The sequence below is a fragment of the Vigna umbellata genome, chromosome 7 (genome assembly GCF_029865625.1).
Source record: "Vigna umbellata cultivar VRB3 chromosome 7, Vumbellata_1.0, whole genome shotgun sequence".
In the NCBI taxonomy this organism is placed as follows: domain Eukaryota; kingdom Viridiplantae; phylum Streptophyta; class Magnoliopsida; order Fabales; family Fabaceae; genus Vigna; species Vigna umbellata.
In genome coordinates, this window is record NC_142171.1 from 39583353 (window position 1) to 39605160 (window position 21808).

The window sequence follows — 21808 nt, forward strand, 5'->3', positions numbered from 1 at the left end:
GCACTCGGACAGACATGTTGTTTTTGCTGAGTTGCTGCACTGGTGGCGCTGAGGGGTGATTTTGACCCTCAGCGGTGGTTTAGCTTCAAAATAAGGTGTTGTCTGATGTTTTACTAATGATTAACAACATGTTTTGTGGTTTTGTATCTGTGTTTGATGTAGGAATGACATCCTCTACAGGCAAAAGAATAAAGACCATGGCATCCAAAAGAAAAGAAAAGGAACCAGAACAACCCCATTCTAGTAGGTTCTTATCTCGCAAACATGAGAAACACTTTAAGGTGGTCCAAGATACGAGACTACTTATGGAGAGAAAGGTTGGAATGATACCTAACTTTGCTCCTCAATTTGGAGAGCAATTGTTAGGGAATGATTGGGGGAAGCTAGCCACATACCCTACACCTGCCAATATAGCTGTGGTGAAAGAATTCTACACTAATGCAAGAAAGATTGGTGATTATCCAGCTGAGAATTACCTAGACTATGTCAGAGGCCATGCTATTAGGTATGATCCTGATTCCATCAACAACTTCTTGGATACTATGTGGGCTGGTGAGGAGTGCCAGTTTGCTCTTTGTATGGAAGAAGGCGCTGATTTTGATGATGTAGAGAGAGTTTTATGTGTACCTAGAGGACATTTTCAGAGGAATAGAACTGGCGTTGTGGTAAACATTAGGAGAACTGACTTGACTCCTCTTGCAAAGTATTGGATGGCATTTTCTCATGCCAACATTCAGCCATGTTCTCATGTGTCAGACATTACTCTTAGCAGGGCACTCCTTCTGTACTGTGCAATCAGGAACTTGAATATTAATATTGGATAGGTAATAGCTGATGAGATAAGGGTGTGTGCTAACACAACAAATAGCAAAGCACCCTTAGGACATCCATCTTTAATCACACACCTCTGCAAGATAGCTGGGGTGGATACTTCTGCTCCACCATTTGAAAGGCCAAGGAAAGCAATTGATGAGGCTTATTATAGACAATACTGTGGAGGTGAGGATGCAGCTCAGCCAGTTCCACCACGCCGTACTCGTAGAGAAAGAGGGCAAGCACAGAGTCAGGCATCTGCTGAGACACATGAAGCAGAACCTTTCCAAATGAGGGACATGTACATGTCTCTTCTAGGTGCACAGTTACAGTCTATCCATAGAGGGCAGGTGGCCACTACTGAGATGATTGTTGGAATGTATGATACACCTCTAGCACTCAGGTGGACTATGGAGGAGTTTCATAATGTGGTAGCTTGGCCAGAAGAGCAAGTACAAGGCAGTAGAGCTGGAGCAGCTGAAGCTTCAGCTATGGAGATGGATGAAGATGATGCTGATGATGATGATGCATTTGAGGATATTGAAGATGAGGAAGAAGAGGAGGATACAGATGACAGCTCAGATTGATGAGGAGCTGAGATAACATTTACTGATGAATGCTATCTTAACTAGAGCAGGACTTATGCTTTTGTTTGGTTTTGTGTTCTGAATTTGTCTACTTTTGTTTTAGAATAGGGTTTGATGTACTCAATTGGAAACTTTGTCTGTTATGATGGTTTGCTTATAATTGTGATTGTTTGATAAGTAATGCTTGATGATGCTTTGATATAGAGTGATGTTGAGAATGTGCACATTATATGCTTATACAGGTGGTTCACAAGCAGTGTGAACAAATGCATGATGTTGTGATTGTGATTATGATATTAAGCAGGATGTGTATATGTGGAATGTGAATGAGCTTATATGTGAGGTTTTGAGCTTCAGAGTTTTTGTGATTGAATGCTATTCCTTTGGAAGCATGAATGACTTTGCCCAGGTTTTCTATGATTGAACTACTTGCTTGTTTGCATCATATGATCAAGGCCATTTGTTGGTAACCCTTATATTAGCCAATTTCATGATTAGCCACTAAAAGTGAAAACTATGTGTTCTATCCTTTGAACCCTTAGCCTTGAATATGATTTGAAAACCCTTGTTGAAAAGATTTACCTTGAGTTAAGATGAGAATATTTTGTGGTATGTATAAATGTTCAAGTTTGGGGTTGTTGGAAAATAGAAAGGGAAATTGAAAGCATTGAGCTAAGAGCTAAGAATTAAGTATGTGAAAAGAAAAAGAAAAAGAGAAAGAAAAGAAAAGAAAAAGCAAAGCTCAATGCAAAAGAAAGTTGGGAATAAATAAGAATAATTATGTTTATATGTTTCTCTTAACTCAAGGGTTTTGTGATCTAGAAAAACCAATTTTCTTGTTAGCCCAGCCACGTTATAAGCCATAGAAAAGTCCTTGCGATGATGCTTGTTGGTAAGTGTTTTTGATTGTGGTTAAATGAAAGGCAAAGTTGATTCATGTGACATTGTGATAGTAGAGTGAATGAGTGAATACCTCTTATACACTTGTGTGCTTGAGTGAAACACTTTATCTAGTGAGGAAAGATTACATGAATACATAAGAACATCCATGCTTATTTGATTGATCATTCATGAAAAATAGCATTTGTTGGATATTAAGTGACTTTGTGAACACCAAAGCATGTGCACGTCTTGACTGAAGTTTTTGTCATGAGCTTAATTGAGTACTTACTTATCTTGAAAAGAGGATTTTGAATGGAGTGAACCATTGTATTGATTGGAAGAAGATTGAGTTACATCTTGTTTGCTTGAGGACAAGCAAAGTTCTAAGTTTGGGATTGTGATAATAGTTGAAAAACTGTTATTTTCATGCTTAAAATTTATACTAAAGGCAACCTTTAACACTTAGAAACTAGCTTGAAGTCATGCTTTTAGGTATATTTTTAGAAATAAGAGAGCTGGACAGGTTTATGCTTGATTTCAGTGTTTTATGCAGGTTTTAAGGTGAATTTGGTGAAAGAAGTGAAGAAGGATAGAGATGGAATCAGAAAAGACATAAAAAAGTGCAAAAGGAGAAGTCGTAATTACCGCTCAGCGACAGTTTACCGCTGAGCGGCACTCAAAAACCCACGTTGGCTCCGCTGAGGGGTGAAAAGGCCGCTGAGGGGAGGAAAACGACTCACGCACTTATCGCTGAACGGTAGTTTACCGCTGAGCGGCACTATTTTGGGCTTGGGCCTAATTTTGTGTAATTTTAGAATAGTATATAAGCTTTAGGACGTCCTAGGGTTTGTATCTTTGGCAGAGACGAAGCAAACACTCTCTTTTCACCCCTTGAAGGAAGATCTTGGATGCTGAGGCTACCTTCTCCTCTTTCTAGGGTTCTATCTTTCTTTCATGCATTATTGTTCATCTAGTTTCACCATGAATATGGTGAACTAAACCTTGTTTGTTGTTGGGGAATCAATTTAGTCTTGTGAAAACTCTCATATATGGAATTTGTGTTTTAACATCTTATATTAAGATACATGCTTTCTTTCATCTTTAGTTAGGGATTTTCCTCTTTGCTTAATGCTTTCTTTGTTTAACTCATTCATTGCCATGATTATTGATTTTGTCGATATGGGAACGTACGGGGAAATCTAGATCCGGGGAATTTCTCCCAATAGCATATTGGTTGCCTTTAAGCTCCTGCACTTTAGAACTAATTACTAGGAATGCTAGGAATTGTATGAACTCGTAATTAAGGACATGCCTTCTTGCAAGGTGATTTAGAGAGTGTCATTAGCAATTGATGAAAAGAATGATGAATTCCTAAAGTATATGAGAGTGAACAAGATGAAATTGATAACCCCAACAACATACTCATCCATTTAATTCATTAAAGTGTTTGTTTTCCTCTTTTCCATTGATCAACATTCATGCATACATGTTTAATTACTGTCTTTTGCATTTAAACCTACAATCAATTGTTTACAAGTCTCAAATAATCAACAAATCATATAACTAACTAGGTCGTGAGTTCTTTGGGAGAACGATACTTGGTCTTACCTAGTTTTATTACTTGATACGATTCGGTCACACTTGCCGATTGTTAAACAAGTTTGTGGCGCCGTTTTTGGGTGTTCATAAATTTGTCATCAGTGCACATTCTCAATCATCAATCAAGATCAAAACATCATCAAGCATTACTTATCACACAATAGTCACAAGCAAAGCATCATAACAAACAAGTTTCAAATTGAGTACATCAATCCTATTCTAAAAACAGAAGCAAATAAATTCAATATTACAAAACAAAAGATAGAAAAGATCCTCCTCTAGTGCTGATAGCATCCATCAGTACATGCTATCTCTGGTCCTCATCAGCCTGTGCTATCATCTGTATCTTCCTTCTCTTCATTATCTTCAACATCCTCAAATGCGTCATCATCATCTTCATCTTCCTGCATAGCTAAAGCTTCAGCTGCTCCAGCTTCTTTGCCTGGAAAAGAGGATTTTTGAATGGAGTGAACCATTGTATTGATTGGTAGAAGATTGAGTTACATCTTGTTTGCTTGAGGACAAGCAAAATTCTAAGTTTGGGGTTGTGTAACAGTTGAAAAACTGTTATTTTCATGCTTAAAATTTATACTAAAAGCAACCTTTAAAACTCAGACACTAGCTTGGAATCATGCTTTTGTTCATATTTTTAGAAATAAGAGAGTTGGACAGGTTTATGCTTGATTTCAGTGTTTTATGTAGGTTTTGAGGTGAATTTGATGAAAGAAGTGAAGAAGGATAAAGATGGAATCAGAAAAGAACTTAAAAAGTGCAAAAGAAGAGAAGCCGCAAGTACCGCTCAACGCCAATTTACCGCTGAGCGGCACTCAGGAACACCCGTTGGCTCCGCTGAGGGGTGAAAGTGCAGCTGAGGGAAGAATTGACTACGCGCTGGTACCGCTGAGCGACAGTTTACCACTGAGTGGTGGTCTTTTGGGCTTAGGCCCACTTTTCTGTAATATTTCAAATAGTATATAAGCTTTAGGACGTCCTAGGGTTTGTATCTTTGGCTGGAGACGAAGCAAACACTCACTTTTCCACCCCTTGGAGGAAGATCTTGGATGCTTAGGCTACCTAATCATCTTTTTAGGGTTCTATCTTTCATTCTTTCATTATTGTTAATCTAGTTTCACCATGAATATGGTGAACTAAACTTTGTATTGTTGTTGGGGAATCAATGTAATCTTTTGAGGCTGTCATATATGGAATTTGTGTTTAAACATCTTATTTGAGATACATGCTTTCTTTCATCATTAGTTAAGGTTTTTCCTCTCTGCTGAAAGCATGCATTCTTTAACTCATTCGATGTCATGATTATTGGTTTTGGTCGATATGGGAACGTACGGGGAAATCTAGATCCGGAAAAATTCTCCCAATAACATATTGCCTATACATAGGGATATGAGGGTTGGTTGCCTTTAAGCTTATGTGCTTCAGAATTAATTATTAGGGATGCTAGGAATTGTATGAACTCGTAATTAAGGATAGGCTTTCTTGCAAGGTGATTTAGAGAGTGGCATTAACATTGATGAAAAGAATGATGAATTCCTAAAAGTATATGAGAGTGGATAAGATGAAATTGAATACCCCCACAACATACTCATCCATCTAATTCGTTCAAGTGTTTGTGTTCATCTTTTCCATTGATCAAAACTCATGCATACATGTTTACTTATTGTCTTTTGCATTTGAAACCTCAAGAATTTATTCACAAGTCTTAAATAATCAACAAATCATATAACTAACTAGGCCGTGAGTCCTTTGGGAGAACGATACCTGGTCTTACCGAGTTTATTACTTGATACGATTTGGTCTCACTTGCCGAGGGTTAAACAAGTTTTTGGCGTCGTTTTTCGGTGTTCATAAATTTGTCATCAAGTTTTTGGCGCCGTTGCCGTGAACTCGTGGTTTAACTAGTTTATTTGTGTGATTATTGATTGTCTTTGACTTGAATTTTGAATTTTGAATTTCTGTTTTTATTTTCTCTTTTTATTTTTCGGTTTTTATTTTATTTTAATTTATTTTATTTTATTTTCAGTTTTTATTTTTTCGGTTATTATTTTATTTTATTTTTCTGTTTTTATTTTTTCAGTTTTTATTTTTTCGGTTATTATTTTATTTTATTTTTCTGTTTTTATTTTTTCTGTTTTTATTTTTTCGGTTATTATTTTATTTTATTTTTCTGTTTTTATTTTTTCTGTTTTTATTTTATCTTCTTATCTCTTATTTTATATCTTATTCTATATCTTTTTGTGCTAACAAATTTTTCTAGAGACTTGTTTTCTTGTGTATGTAGGAAGGAATTCGAACTAGAAGCAAGAAAACCTTAGAACCTCTTCTTGAAGCCTTAGACGAGAATAGACGGAGGAGAAGAATCCGTACATCTAGAGAACTTTTCCCTCCTCCGGAAGATCTCTTACAACCTTCACCACAAGGTTCTTACCATAGCACTGAGGAGATGGAGAATAATAATGTCAGACGGATTGTTGCAGATTACACTAATGTAGCTGGCCCTCAGCATTTCAATAGCATAGCAAGACCGAGGGCCAATGCAGCTAATATGGAGGTGAAACCGGCATTAATCCAACTGGTTAAGAGTAACCAATTTAATGGGTTGTCTCACGAAAGCCCATATGAGCACCTTACAACTTTTAGTGAGATTTGCAATACAGTGAAGATAATGGGGTGCCTAACGAAGCAATCAAACTTAGCCTGTTTCCATTCTCATTAGGAGGCAACGCTAAGCTTTGGTTGAACTCTTTTCCAGAAGGGAGCTTTACAGGGTGGGAAGCTGTGGTGACAAAGTTCTTGAACAAATACTTCCCACAATCTAAGGTAAACAAAGGAAAGCAAGAGATATCATCTTTCAGGAAAGGCATGGAGGAATCGCTAGGTCATGCATGGGATAAATACAAAAGCCTATTAAGAAAGACTCCCACGCATGGATTTGACGAAGTAGAAGTAGTCCTAATATTCCTTGGAGGTCTTGGTTCACAAACCAAGATGATGCTTGATGCCTCAGCTGGAGGCAATATCAAATGGCAGACTCCAGAGGAAGCCATGGAAATAATTGAAAACATGGCTACTAATGATAATGAGCTGAACAGTGAAAGAGGAGCTCCTATTCAACAAAAAGGAGTTCTATAATTGCAATCCAATGATGCCTTGCTAACTCAAAACAAGATACTAACTCAACAATTGAAGAATCTCGAAAAAACATTTGCCCAACTACCAAAAGAGTTAAAGACTGTTGCACAGGTTCAACCACAGTTGTGTGAATTATGTGGGGGTGACCATATCAATGGTCAATGCGCCTTTCCAGGAGAAGCTTTAGAGGATGTTAACTTCATGGCCAATCAATTTTCATACCCTCAGGGGAATTTCAATCAAGGGTGGAAACCACACCCAAGCATTGGTCAAGGACAAAGTGGGCAAGCTGGACAAGTTGTGCAATTTAACAAGCAACAACAACAACCTACCTTATGAAAACAAATGTCTATAATTAATGAAAGATCAATAAGGATGGAAGAAAGTCTTCAGCAATTCATACAGAAAACTGAATCCACTCAAAAGAGCATTGAAGCTGATATTAAGAACTTGGAGATTCAAATGGGTCAGATTAGTAAGCAGTTGGAAGAAAGGCCTGACAAAAATTTTGGGGCTAATACTGAGGTTAACCCCAGGGAAGAATGTAAGGTGTTAGAGAGTGCAAATGTTGAAACAGTTGAGTTAGAAAGAGAGAAAGAAAAATAAGAGAGAGAAAAGAGAGAAAAAGAAAAAGAAGAGAGAAAAGAGAAAGAAGAGATAAGAGAGATAAAGAGTGAAGATATTCTTCCTTTTCCAACAGATCATGAGAAACAATTTGATTTTACAAAAATATTCAAGATGGTGGATAATGATGTACCTTGGAAGGAGATATTACAACACATTGCAGTTTATACAAAGCCTGGGGAAGAAAAGACGTAGAGATAATGAGACAAAGGAGTATAATGCTGTTAAAAAGAAGCCATTCCCTCCAAAAGCAAAAGATCCAGGAGGTTTCTCAATTCCATGCAAAATAGGGAAGAAAAGGATAAAGAATGCTTTACTTGATTTAGGATCAAGTGTTAACTTGATGCCTTATTCTTTACTTGAGCAGATTGGTGATCTTGATGTGAAGCCTATAAAGATTAATTTAGTAATGGCAGATGGATCCTCAAAGAATCCCTATGGTATAGCAGATGATGTTATAGTTTGTGTAGGCAAACTACAGTTCTTGGTGGACTTTGTGGTGATGGAGATGGAGAGTGAAAAGATACCCATTATTCTCGGAAGACCATTTATGAAAACGGCCAAAGCCATCATTGATGTGGATGAAGGTGTAGTGGTGCTCCAAGACTGAGAAGAAAGGGTTGTTGTAGATGTCTTCAAAGAAGAGAGACAGATGCAGGAGGAAGAAGCTAGTCATAAAGTTGCATATCAAGATGTACTCATGACTAGCCCTGAAGATGAAAAGCCAAAGGTTAAAGGTAAACATTGTTTGTTGTTTCAAGTACAGGAAGAAGAAAAGATTGGGAAAGGAAGAAAGGTCCATGATGACTGGATGAAAGAACGACTCCAACTTGGTACACTTGTGAGATTCAAAAACAAGTTGTGGGTTGTGAAAGGCTACAAAGAAAGTGAGATGATAGAGATAGAGTCTCCACATTCCAGAAGAGTAAAAAAACTGGACAGGAAGCAGTTGATGAGTTGGTGTGATATGAACATCAACCATGAAGAAGGAACTTGAACTTTATTGGGTCAAGCTAATGACGTTAAAAGAGCGCTTGCTGGAAGGCATTCTAGTGATTTGAGGACAAATTTTTCTTTTGATTTTTATTTTGGTATTGTAATTTTTAATCAGTTGGACATTACTTCTGTAAATTTTCGGGCATAGCATCTACTGAAGGATGCTAGGTGGTTAAGTATCTACTGAAAGATACTAGGTTTGTTACACCTACTGATGGGTGTTGGTGGATTTTGATACCCAGTTGATTGATTATATTTTTGTTTGTTCTACTTTAGTTGCATGATAGGGATTTGCATGAGTGATTTGAGAATTTAAGTGCAGGGAGGAAGTGAGGGGCATGTGTAGGAGGCACCTAGGTTAAGATAGGAAGAAGAAGAGCACTTCCCAAAAGTGCCGCTGAGCGGTAGTGTCGCACACTGGGCTTAGGTTGCCCCTTAGCAGAACCCGAGCCCATTAGGGTATTTTTATACCCTAAGTTGCACCTTGGCCTCTCTATTCAAATTCTTCTCTGCACACACACTCCTATATACTTTTTCAAAGGTTCTCTACAACTTTTCCCTCATCCCTCTTGAAAAAATCTCCTTTCCACTCACTTTCTCACTAGTTTTCCATCTAAATTTGGGGTTGGAAGAGAGCATCATTATTCTTCATAGCTTGAAAGCATTCTCTACTCATCTAGCATCTCCACCCAAGTAAGTCAAGCATTTTTCATTCTAGGGTTCTTGAGTATGAATTTGATTGTTGAAGCATGAATTTTTAGGGGTTTTGATTTCTATGCATAATTTAATGAATTAATTGATGTTTGAACCGATTGAAATGCATGAGTTTGATCTGGAAGACTGAAAATTGCATGTGGGTGGAGTTAAGACAGGTTAAAAATGCATTTGTCAAAAATCTGTAGAGTCACCGCTCAGGGGTAAATTGCCGCTAAGTGGCACTCTGACAAACATGTTATTTTTGCTGAGTTGTGTACTGGACTACTGCACTGGTGGCGCTGAGGGGTGATTTTGACCCTCAGCGATGGTTTAGCTTCGAAATAAGGTCTTGTTTGTGGTTTACTAATGATTAACAACATGTTTTGTAGTTTTGTAATCTGTGTTTGATGTAGGAATGACATCCTCTTCAGGCAAAAGAGTGAAGACCATGGCATCCAAAAGAAAAGAAAAGGAAACCAGAACAACCCCATTCTAGTAGGTTCCTATCTCGCAAACATGAGAAGCACTTTAAGGTGGTTCAAGATAGGAGACTCCTTATGGAGAGGAAGGTTGGAATGATACCTAACTTTGCTCCTCAATTTGGAGAGCAATTGTTGGGGAATGATTGGGGGAAGCTAGACACATACCCTACACCTGCGAATATAGTTGTGGTGAAAGAATTCTACACCAATGCAAGGAAGAATGGTGATTATCCAGCCGAGAATTACCTAGGTTATGTCAGAGGCCATGCTATTAGGTATGATCCTGATTCCATCAACAACTTCTTGGGTACTGTGTGGGCTGTGAACAGTGCCAGTTTGCTCTCTGTTTGGAAGAAGGCACTGATTTTGATGATGTGGAGAGAGTTTTATGTGTACCTGGAGGACATTTTCAGAGGAATAGAACTGGCTCTGTGGTGCACATTACGACGACTGACTTGACTCTTCTTGCAAAGTATTGGATGGCATTTTCTCATGCCAGCATTCAGCCATGTTCTCATGTGTCAGACATCACTCTTAGCAGGGCACTCCTCCTTTACTGTGCCATGAGGAACTTGAATGTCAATATTGGACAGGTAATAGCTGATGAGATAAGGGTGTGTGCTAACACAACAAACAACAAAGCACCCTTAGGACATCGTTCTTTGATTACACACCTTTGCAAGATAGCTGGGGTGGATACTTTTGCTCCACTATTTGAAAGGCCAAGGAAAGCAATTGATGAGGCCTATTACAAACAATACTGTGGAGGTGAGGAGGTAGCTCAGCCAGTCCCACCACGCCGTACTCGTAGAGAAAGAGGGCAAGCATAGAGTCAGGCATTTGCTGAGACACATGAGGCAGAACCTTTCCAAATGAGGGACCTGGAAATGTCTCTTATAGGTGCACAGTTACAGTCTATCCACATAGGGCAGGTGGCTACTGCTGAGATGATTGTTGGAATGTATGATACACCTCCAACACACAGGTGGACTATGGACGAGTTCCATAATGTGGTCGCTTGGCCAGAAGAGCAGGTACAAGGAGGCAGAACTGGAGCAGCTGAAGCTTCAGCTATGGAGATGGATGAAGATGATGCTGCTGATGATGAGGATGGTGCATTTGAGGATGGCGAAGATGAGGAAGAAGAGGAGGATACAGATGACAGCTCAGACTGATGAGGAGCTGAGATAGCATTTACTGATGAATGCTATCATAACTAGAGCAGGACTTATGCTTTATTTTGGTTTTATGTTCTGAACTTATTTATTGTTCTTAGAATAGGATTTGATGTACTCAATTGGAAACTTTGTCTGTTATGATGGTTTGCTTATGATTGTGATTGTTTGATAAGTAATGCTTGATGATGCTTTGATGTTGAGATGTGCACATTATATGCTTATACAGGTGGTTCACGAGCATTGTGAACAAATGCAAGATGTTGTGATTGTGATTATGATTCTAAGTAGGATGTTATATGTGGAATGTGAATGAGCTTATATATGAGGTTTTGAGCTCCAGAGTTGTTATTGTTGAATGCTATTACTTTGAAAGCATGAATGATTTTGCCCAGGTTTTCTATGATTGAATCAATTGCTTGTTTGCATCATATGATCAAGGCCATTTGTTGGTAACCCTTGTATTAGCCAACTTCATGAAATTAGCCACTAAAAGAGAGCACTATGTGTTCTATCCTTTGAACCCTTAGCCTTGAACCTGATTTGAAAACCCTTGTTGAAAAACCTTACCTTGAGTTAAGATGAGAATATTTTGTGGTATTTATAAATGTTCAAGTTTGGGGTTGTTGGAAAATAGAAAGGGAAATTGAAAGCATTGAGCTAAGAGCTAAGAATTAAGTATGTGAAAAGAAAAAGAAAAAGAGAAAGAAAAGAAAAGAAAGAAAGCTCAATGGAAAAGAAAGTTGGGGAAAAGTAAGAATGATTGTGTTTATATGATTCTCTTAACTCAAGGGTTTTGTGATCTAGAAAAACCAATTTTCTTGTTAGCCCAGCCACATTATAAGCCATTGAAAAGTCCTGTGATGATGCATGCTTGTGAATGTATTTGATTATGGTTAAATGAAAGGCAAAATCAATTCATGCGACATTGTGATAGTAGAGTGAATGAGTGATTACCTCTTATACACTTGTGCTTGAGTGAAACACTTTACCTAGTGAGGAAATATTCCATGAGCAGATCAACATCCATGCTTAGTTGATTGATCATTCATGAAAAATAGCATTTGTTGGATATTAAGTAACTTTGTGAACACTAAAGCATGTGTATGTCTTGATTGAAGTCTTTGTCATGAGCTTAATTGAAGTTTTTACTTATCTTGAAAAGGGGATTTTTGAATGGAGTAAACCATTGTATTGACTAGTAGAATACAATATTTTAGAATGGAGCTTAATCTAAACCATTTTTGAATGGAGCTTAATCTAAGCGGCACTATTTTGGGCTTGGGCCTAATTTTCTGTATATTTTAGAATACAATATAAGCTTTAGGACGTCCTAGGGTTTGTATCTTTGGCTGGAGACGAAACAAACACTCTCTTTTCCACCCCTTGGAGGAAGATCTTGGATGCTCAGGCTACCTACTCCTCTTTCTAGGGTTCTATCTTTGATTCTTTCATTATTGTTCATCTAGTTTCACCATGAATATGGTGAACTAAACCTTGTATTGTTGTTGGGGAATCAATGTAATCTAGTGAAACTCTCATATATGGAATTTGTGTTTAAACATCTTATTTTAAGATACATGCTTTCTTTCATCATTAGTTAGGGTTTTTCCTCTTTGCTCGAAGCATGCATTGTTTAACTCATTCAATGCCATGATTATTGATATTGTCGATATGGGAACGTACGGGCTAATCTAGATCTGGGGAAAATCTCCCAATAGCATATTGGTTGCCTTTAAGCTTCTGTGCTTCAGAATTAATTATTAGGGATGCTAGGAATTGTTGAACTCGTAATTAAGGATAGGCCTTCTTGCAAGGTGATTTAGAGAGTGACATTAACATTGATGAAAAAAATGATGAACTCCTAAAAGTAGGACAGTGGATAAGATGAAGTTGATAACCCCAACAACATACTCATCCATCTAATTCATTAAAGTGTTTGTATTCCTCTTTTCCATTGATCAAATTCATGCATACATGTTTAATTATTGTCTTTTGCATTTAAAACCTAAAATCAATGGTTCACAAGTCTTAAATAATCAACAAATCATATAGCTAACTAGGCCGTGAGTCCATTGGGAGAACGATACTTGGTCTTACCGAGTTTTATTACTTGATACAATTCGGTCACACTTGCCGAGGGTTAAACAAGTTTGTGGCGCCAGTTTTCGGTGTTCATAAATTTGTCATCACCCAGCCACATTACAAGTTGATAAAGGTTGAAATATCGTTAATTTTATACTTAATTTTGATATTAAAAACACCCTTTATGACATACAAACTAGCTTGGAATAATGCTTTTGATTAAGTTGTGAGAATAAGAGAGTTATAGGTGGTATTATTGGTTTTATACTTGGTTTTCCTTGTTTTGAAAGGAATTAAGATGAAATGGATGAAGAAGTTGAAGTACCAATGAGTTAGAGTCAGGAATGGCAGGAAAAGTAGCACATAGAAGAATCGCAGATAGCGTTGCGTAATTTTGGGGCGCTGAGCGCCAATTTAGAGGTGCAACCATTGTGTCACGCCTGAGCACCACCGCTGAGAGTTAGTCTGGAGTTGCAACCACTGTTTCACGCCTGAGCGCCACCGTTGAGCGTCAGTCTGGTGCGGCAACCACTGTTTCACGCTTGAGCGCCACCGCTGAGCGTCATTTGAGTGCCGCAATCACCGTTGGGCGCTTTTTTAGGGCCCTGAGTGCCGACGACGTTGGCTTGGACCTGTTTTATGTTATTTTCATGACCTAGGTGATGAGAGGGTTACCTCTCACAAAAGTTGTGCATAAAAGAATGCAGTATAGTACTAGGAAGTGACTCCTAGGTCGTCTCTCAAGGACCAAATTGTGGCTCGAGTCTTAAGTCAAACACGTAGTGGGGGGGGGGGTTTGTGAAAGTGTTTTTGTGATTGTAAATGAACTAAATTAAAACTGGAAATTACATACAACAAAACATAATTAAAAGCATTAAAATGCATGAACACATTAAAGTAAACAATTCAATAGGTAAATATCCAAACGCAATTAAAGTTATTAAAATATAAACAATCAAATGCACATGGCTGGAATAAAACTTCAATTAAAAGAGTAATGCTTAACTAATAAATTAATTGAACACTACAACAATTCTTGGAAAACTCACAACAAAAAAATGAAATGCATCATTCATCACAAAAACGATATTAAAAACGTTTGAAGAGTGAAAATAAAATGAATTCGTATGCATCTTTCCAAGCTGAATGCATCCCAATATATAATATCCAATCCGTTTCAGTGCATATACTTGAGGTAATAGAAAGAAAATAAAACCTATGGATGCTAACCCCTAGTGGACATAACCTACTGAAGACCGTGCTCTCCTAAAAGAAAGAAAGAAACACCGTGCACATCTTTTTTTTTTCAACGCAAGAGTTTATTTTCTTCTTCCATCCAATGCAATGTTTAGCTAAAGAAAATTAATGCTCATTGTGCTCATCTGTCACTGCATATTCACCACGGCAAAAAATATAAAGAAAAGTAATGATGCACATTGAAAAACGTGAATGATGATTCATTGAATTTAACTTCCAAACCTGCAGCTCCTTCACTTTTTGTAATTCTTAACAACTGGAATGTAAAAATCATTCTCATCCAAGCATGATTACAATATATAAAAGAAAACTTTTATGCACGTAACATCTCCTGCCAGCAGCCATGTCACCGTTTGCTTTACTTTCTTTTCATTCCCAAGGACATCAAAATAAAAACATAAACATCACTTCATTCCTCCCTCAATAGCGTGAACATTGAAGCATAGAAGCACTAAAAGGCTTCAATCAAAGATGCATATAAACCCAAAATGAAAAAGGCAAGAGTGAATAATAATTTAAGAACTCATCCTCCGAGAAAAACAAATGTGCCAGAATATTTTCCTCCAAAATCCAAAACAATGTTCAAAGCAAAGAAGAGTGTGCTGGCCGGTAGTATTCAAAATAAAGAAAACTGAATAATAAACATGGAAGACACAAAATAATGAACCAAGCATATCCTTCTTTTTCTAAACAAAGTAAAATGATAAAAATTCATTCCCTACTGGACGCAACTCTTCAGCCGTAGCCCTCCATCATCTGCGTCCCTCCCCTGCGTTGTCACTTGCTTCTTTTTAAACTAAAAATGAACTTCCCCTCTCTAGGTTGCGGCTGGAGCTTGTCTTCACTCTGGACCGTGGGCGTGGAAACTGGACTGAGAGGAAGCTCCTAGACGCTGCTGTGCTGGACCGAAAGTGCCTCTCAATCCAATTGCTGGACAGCGTGTTGTCTTCTGTGTGGTGTTGCTGGATGCACCTTCTAATCTCTCTAAGCTTCTTCGTGCACCCCCTTCATTTCTCGTGGACGCGTGCTGCTGAATGGAAGAAGGTATGGGCCGTGTTGCTTTGCTTGACACAATCAATTGTCCATGGGCCAATCTTCCAAAACCGTAAGCTTTGAAGAATAAAAGCTGCAACGTGTTCTGCAACACACCATTTACCATTGAAAATCCAAAACCTTTTCCTTTCCATGTGGATGTGGGCCATGCCAAAATGAATGAATAAAACCGTGAGCACTTGCAAAGTGGTCCCCTCCATCATTTCACTTCAAGTCTTTGGTGATTTCCTACGTGAATTGTTATTGTCTTCAAAAATTCTTGAGAAAACCGTGGACACTACTTGGAAAGTGGTGGAAACGTAGATGCTTCTCATGATTTGCCAATAATGAATTTTCCAATGGGTCCTAGCCGTGTGCAATTGAATGAGTAGAGATGTTGGTGCCTTTCTTATTCAATTGATGAAACCGTAACATCCCAACAGAAAAATTAAGCCCTTCTTCCAAAACGGATCAGCACATCTTTATCTGAATAAAGCGTAGCTTCTTCCAAGTAAAATAGGACAGTGTGCAGATGAATATTCTTCCAAATGTCTCAAATATTATCCAACAATTTTCCCCTGCAATTAATAATGCAAATAATTAGCTCAGATAATTCAAATTAGTTAAAATAAGAATTTCCGATCAAATTAAGCACAATTAGGAAAAATGGGAAAATACTAGACAATTAAGCACAATTCCCCGATTAATTCTAGCACAATAAACTAAGTGAAGTGAACAAAATATTAACTCATCACTAGGGTTCATATCTTTTGGCAGAAAGACTCCTTTCAGCCCTCGGAGGCGGATTTTGGATGCGGAAGCTTCGATCTTAAACTTTTAGGATTTTATCTTTCATTCTTTTCATTATTTTCATCTAGTTTCACCATGTCTATGGTGAACTAAACCTCCAGTGTTGTTGGGAAAGGAGTAATCCTTTGAAACTCTCATGTATTGAATTGATTTATATTAAAAATGCTTTACTTCATTAATTGTTAAGGTTTTTCCTCTACACTCTATGCATGCTTTGTTTAACTCATTCAATTGCATGATTACTGATGTTGTCGATAGGGAAACATACGGGGAAATCTAGAACTGGGGAAATTCTCCTAAAAGCAATATTACCTAGACATAGGGATAAGAGAGTTGGTTGCCTTTAAGCTTATGTGCGGATGTAATGCATAATTAATTATTGGGGATACAAGACATTGTGATCTAGTAATTAAGAGTAGGCTTTCTTCACCGAGACATCGGGTTTAAGGTAAATTAGAAAGTAACATTAACATTAATGAAGAAGATGAATTCATAAATACATGAGAGTAGATAGGATAAGTCAAAAACCCCAACAACATAATCATTCCATATTTTATACACCAATCACGTGTGCATTCTTCAAGTCAATTGATCAACACTTGCATTCATATTTATTTCTGCATTATAAATACCATGATTTTGTTTACAAGTCTTAATTAATCAAGAAACCACATGAATGTCTAGGCCGTGAGTCTCTTGGGAAACGATACCTGGTCTTACCATTTATTATTACTTGATATGATTCGGTACAGTTTCCGGAGTGTTAACAAGTTTTTGGCGCCGTTGCCGGGGACTCGTGGTTTAACTATTCTATTCATGTTATTATTGATTAGTTTTTACTTGAATATTTTTTTTATTTCAAAAATTAATTTATTTTTGCATTAAAACCACACCTGAAAAGCAGAAAATTATCACAGAACAATATAGTATAGTATATTTGCATTTCGTATAAAGAAAGTTCTACTTAATGTACAAAATAATCCAATACCAAAACTATCAACATATAAACTTAAACTAAAATTAAGCAATGTTCAACAACAAATAAAATTGTTCCTAACTCCATCTTTGCAGAAGATAAGCTGTCCACTCGTGCCCTATCTACCTAATCGTGCCCTCTGATATAGGAGATGTACTCTTGAAGTGCTGCAAAATTCAAGAAAGATTCATTATGTTTTCATATATGTTTAAAGATGAATTTGATTTGTAATGTATTCAAGGTATGCATCATTACCTCATTCCTGTCATCTATAATGACAACTCGAATGATGGTCTTAATCCAACACATGACATAGAAGCCACATTCCCATGAATCCTGCTGCTGGTTATATTAAAATGACAAACTAAATAGTCAAGAATTTAGATCATTCAATAACATAGAAAATGAATTAGAACTATAAATGACTTACAACCTTTGGATATAAAATTTGAACTAGTTGACCTCGAGATTACCAATAACTATGTACAGATTGAAAACACAAAGTAAAATTATCGTAACTATATTTATCATAAAAATTTAAGGTGAACATCAAATTCAAAGTCATTTTTGGAGAAACACTTACCCTTGAAGCATGGTTCTCAAGTCAATTTTAATCTTCTTGTGCAACGAACAAAACCATATAATTTTACATTGTTTGGGAATGATGACCATCAGCTGCCAGTGCGACCTATCACGAAGGACAAATAGTTCTTTAACTAAGTAATTAAGGAAACTTTAATAATGAACTTTTACATATAACAACACCTACCCATCAATGTATGGCACAAGGTACACGTCTCTTTTTGACTCATCCATCCATGTTTGCAAATAATGTTGTCTGTTTTGAAGTGTGTTACCAGAAGGTTGAATGGTCTGAGGTTCAACAAATTTGTACATGGAAGACCGACCTTGGTCTACAACGATTGTGTCCATGTACCTAAAACAACAAAGTTAAGTTGTTAGAAACTATAGGAATCAAAGAAAAAGAAATATAGAAGACAAAATTAACTATCTTACATGCACCATAGTTGAATGATGGAAATATTCAACATCCTGTCTTCCCCAATCACCTCCAATGCATCAGGCAATGTTATATATACTGGCACGTGGGGGGGGGGGGGGGAGGGCAGACCAAATACTCTCAAATCCCAGTATAGTTCTAATGGTGCTCTCTTCAACCTGGGTAATCTTGTCATTAGCTTTGATAGAGGATCATCCTCCGCTTCAGCCATGTCGTCATCTTCATGTATGACTTTATCATGAATCGGCTGCTTCTAAGGACGTGTGAACTGAAGATAAGAATCTCATCAAAGAGTTATCAACAAATATTTTTAAACTTAACATAGAAATACTAATAACAAAGACAATATACCAGTGGAGTAGCGATGTGTGACATGATCAATGCTCGAGGCCAGGCTATAAATGAGCCTATGGCCTCCCCCACAAAATTAATTTCTGGAGTGGGTATAGGCACCTGAGCCTGGGGATTCCGAATCTCGTCAATCGACGCACGTGGTGGGGTAATATGGGAACACCATGAATAGTGAGCCCTCCCTCAAGCACTCGTCCGATAGCCACAATGCGTGGGGGATCCCCATCAACCAACAGCTCATATTGACCGTTGTACTGAGTAGGTTCTACAGTAGAGCATGATCCTCTAGTGCTGACACGAGGTGGTGTGGGAGTTTCACCGGGCCCCGTGTTGCCCTACGTCATGGAATGCAACTTCTCTTCAAGCATTCTTTGTATTTCTTTTTGTTCTTGTAGCTGCTCCATTGATCTCATGCTTTGGTTGAGTCTTTCCTCGCACTGAAGATCCATCTGCCTCAGTGCCTCCTGACTCATTGATTGAGTGGTTTTCTGTGTAGGGCGAAAGTAGTCACGAAGACCAATCGCCCCAGGAACTCCACGTACACGTCTTTGGTGCTCGAGCTTTCCAATGGCCATTGTTAGAATGTCGTCCCTACCTTGGCCAACAAATGTTCCCTGAGTCTGCTACTCAACCAACTCATCCTGCACATAGAAAAACAAAGATACTTAGAAGACATGTTGTGATAGATACACAATCAAACAATGTTTAGAATTTGAACTTACAATTCTTTGTGAGATCAAGGCTGCTAAGGAAGATGTCATGTTCCCATCATATTTATTTCGAGCAGCCTTCCACAGCTCGTACCTAGCAGGTGCAGGTGCTAGGTCCGGCGACTGAAGTCCCAAGGCCTCTCTCTAAACTTTCTAAGTTTTTTTTCCAGTTTCGCATAACCACCTCGTGATAACAAGCGTGGTGCATCTATTAGCCATTGTCTTTCTTGGGCGGCTAACCTTTTACCCTGTGAAACCATGTATATAAATAAGTGTAAAATCATAAGAACTCAATGAAAGACTTTTAAGATGTTAAGAAACAAACCTTCCATTCCTCAGACTCTCTAGATGCACGAAATTGTATCCAGTCCTCCTCTGTGATGGTATACTGTTGACATGGATATTGATCTTGTCTGTCTCCAAAGACATATAGCCGTGTCAGCCTTGTCTTGAAATCCCTCCATCTTATCGCTATATGCGATAACACTTTCTTTCTAATTTGTATCGTGTTTGGAATATCATAATGTTGCTGTTTAAAACAAAACACATGTTATTGATTTGAAAAGGTGAAAGAAATAAGTATATCAACAGTGTTGTAAGTAAACATACCTGAATATCTTGCCATAAGAGGTTCTTGTCGACCTCTGGGACGTCATCCCAAGTTGCATGAAGGATAGAAACATGACTTTTTGCTAACTTACCCAGATAACTCCTAAACCTATCAGCAAATGTACCATGATATCAAAAAAAGAAGGTGGAAAATACATATCCAATTGACATAGTAGTCTTATTCCTTCATTTTCCAATTCATCTAAACCTCGAGGGTCAACAACTTTCTTGCAAATGGCATGAAAGAACAAACTCAGACGTGTTACAATACCCCTAACAGAAGGAAGTAATATGCCTCAAATAACAACAGGTAACAATTGTTGCATCAATACATGACAATCGTGAGACTTTAAACCAACTAACTTTAACTCTTGCATAGAAACAAGGTTACTAATATTTGAAGAATAACCTTGTGGAACCTTCACACTTCTTAAACAGTTACAAAAACTTTGTTTTTCTTTTTTAGAAAGTGTGTGACATGCTGGGGGTAGATAGGTGCGTCTTCCTATTATCTGTGGATGTAACTTAGATCGGATTCCCATGTCAGCCAAATCTTGTCCTACTTTTATCCGTCTTTGCTCTTCCCTTAGACGTTTAATAAAGTTCCGATGACACTGTCACAAACATTTTTTTCAACGTGCATCACATCAATACAATGTCTAACATCAAGTTGACACGAATATGGAAGCTTAAAAAATATTGATCGTTTCTTCCAAATGTTTTTTGAAAGGGTACTTTTATGATATTTTCCAAACACAATGTCAATGTTTTTAACTTTGTTGTACACCTCTTCACCATTCCAGGGTCTGCACACAACCTCATCCTCAGCACTTCCATTAAATGCTTTTTTCAATCTACGATAAGGGTGATTACGAGGAAGGAATTTTCGATGTCTTGTATATACCGTCTTCTGTCCATGCTTCAATTGAAGGTAACTAGTGTTTTCTTCACATATGGGACATGCAAAATGACCTTCAACGCTATAACCGCTCAAGTTTCCATACACTGGGAAATCATTTCTTGGGCAAAACAATATTGCACGCAAACAGAACTGTTCCTGAACATGTGAATCAAACACGTCGACCCCTTCTTCCCACAACAATTTCAAATCATCAATTAAAGGTTTTAAGTAAACATCAATGTCATTTCCAAGTTGTCTAGGACCCGATATCATCATGGACAACATCACATATTTTCTCTTCATGCACAACATAGGAGAAAGATTGTAAATGATCATCATAACTGGCCATGAATTGTGTTTGCTACTTAAGTTTCCATAAGGATTCATACCATCAATTGCAAGTGCAAGTCTTAAGTTTCTTTGATCTGCACCAAACTCTGGAAATTTTTCATCAATCTTTTTCCATTGGGGTGAATCTGCAGGGTGTTGAAGAAGATTATCGCACTTTCTTTTGTCAAAGTGCCATTTAAAGTTCTTTGCATCTTCTTTAACAGAAAACATACGTCTGAATCTAGGTATTATAGGCAAATACCACATCACCTTAGCAGGTGCACCATCAATACCTTCATCAGCAGTGTTTCTGTCAGATTTCTTTTTAAAACGGGATAAACCACATGTTGGACAATACTTTAGCGAAGCAAACTCCTTTGTGTACAAAACACAATCATTAGGACAAGCATGTATCTTTTGATATTCAAGACCCATTGGACATAAAAAATTTTTTGCCTCGTAATTACGAATAGGTAGAGTATTATTTTCTGGAAGCATCTCCTTCAACAACTCCAACAACTCGGTGAAACTTTTATCGGTCCATCCATTCCTTGCTTTAAACTAAACAACTTTAAAGTTGTAGACAGACGTGTAAAGTTCAAGCATCCGGGGAACAACAGTTGCTCTGAATCATTTATAAGAGAATCATACAAATTAGCTCTTCCAAAATTATCTTCACCGACATCACGTATCATGTCCTCTAAATGATCAATCATCCATTCTTC

General features: G+C 37.6%; 1 protein-coding gene across 1 annotated transcript; it reads right to left on the bottom strand.

Annotated features, from left to right (window-relative positions):
• Positions 1-15184: 15184 nt before the first annotated feature.
• LOC148195980 (uncharacterized) lies at positions 15185-21581 on the bottom strand. Its single transcript, XM_088095340.1, has 2 exons — positions 20640-21581; positions 15185-15481 (listed from the first exon to the last, which is right to left on the bottom strand). Exons 1-2 carry the CDS (start codon positions 21579-21581, stop codon positions 15185-15187), a joined length of 1239 nt encoding a protein of 412 aa, XP_087951466.1.
• Positions 21582-21808: the final 227 nt, after the last annotated feature.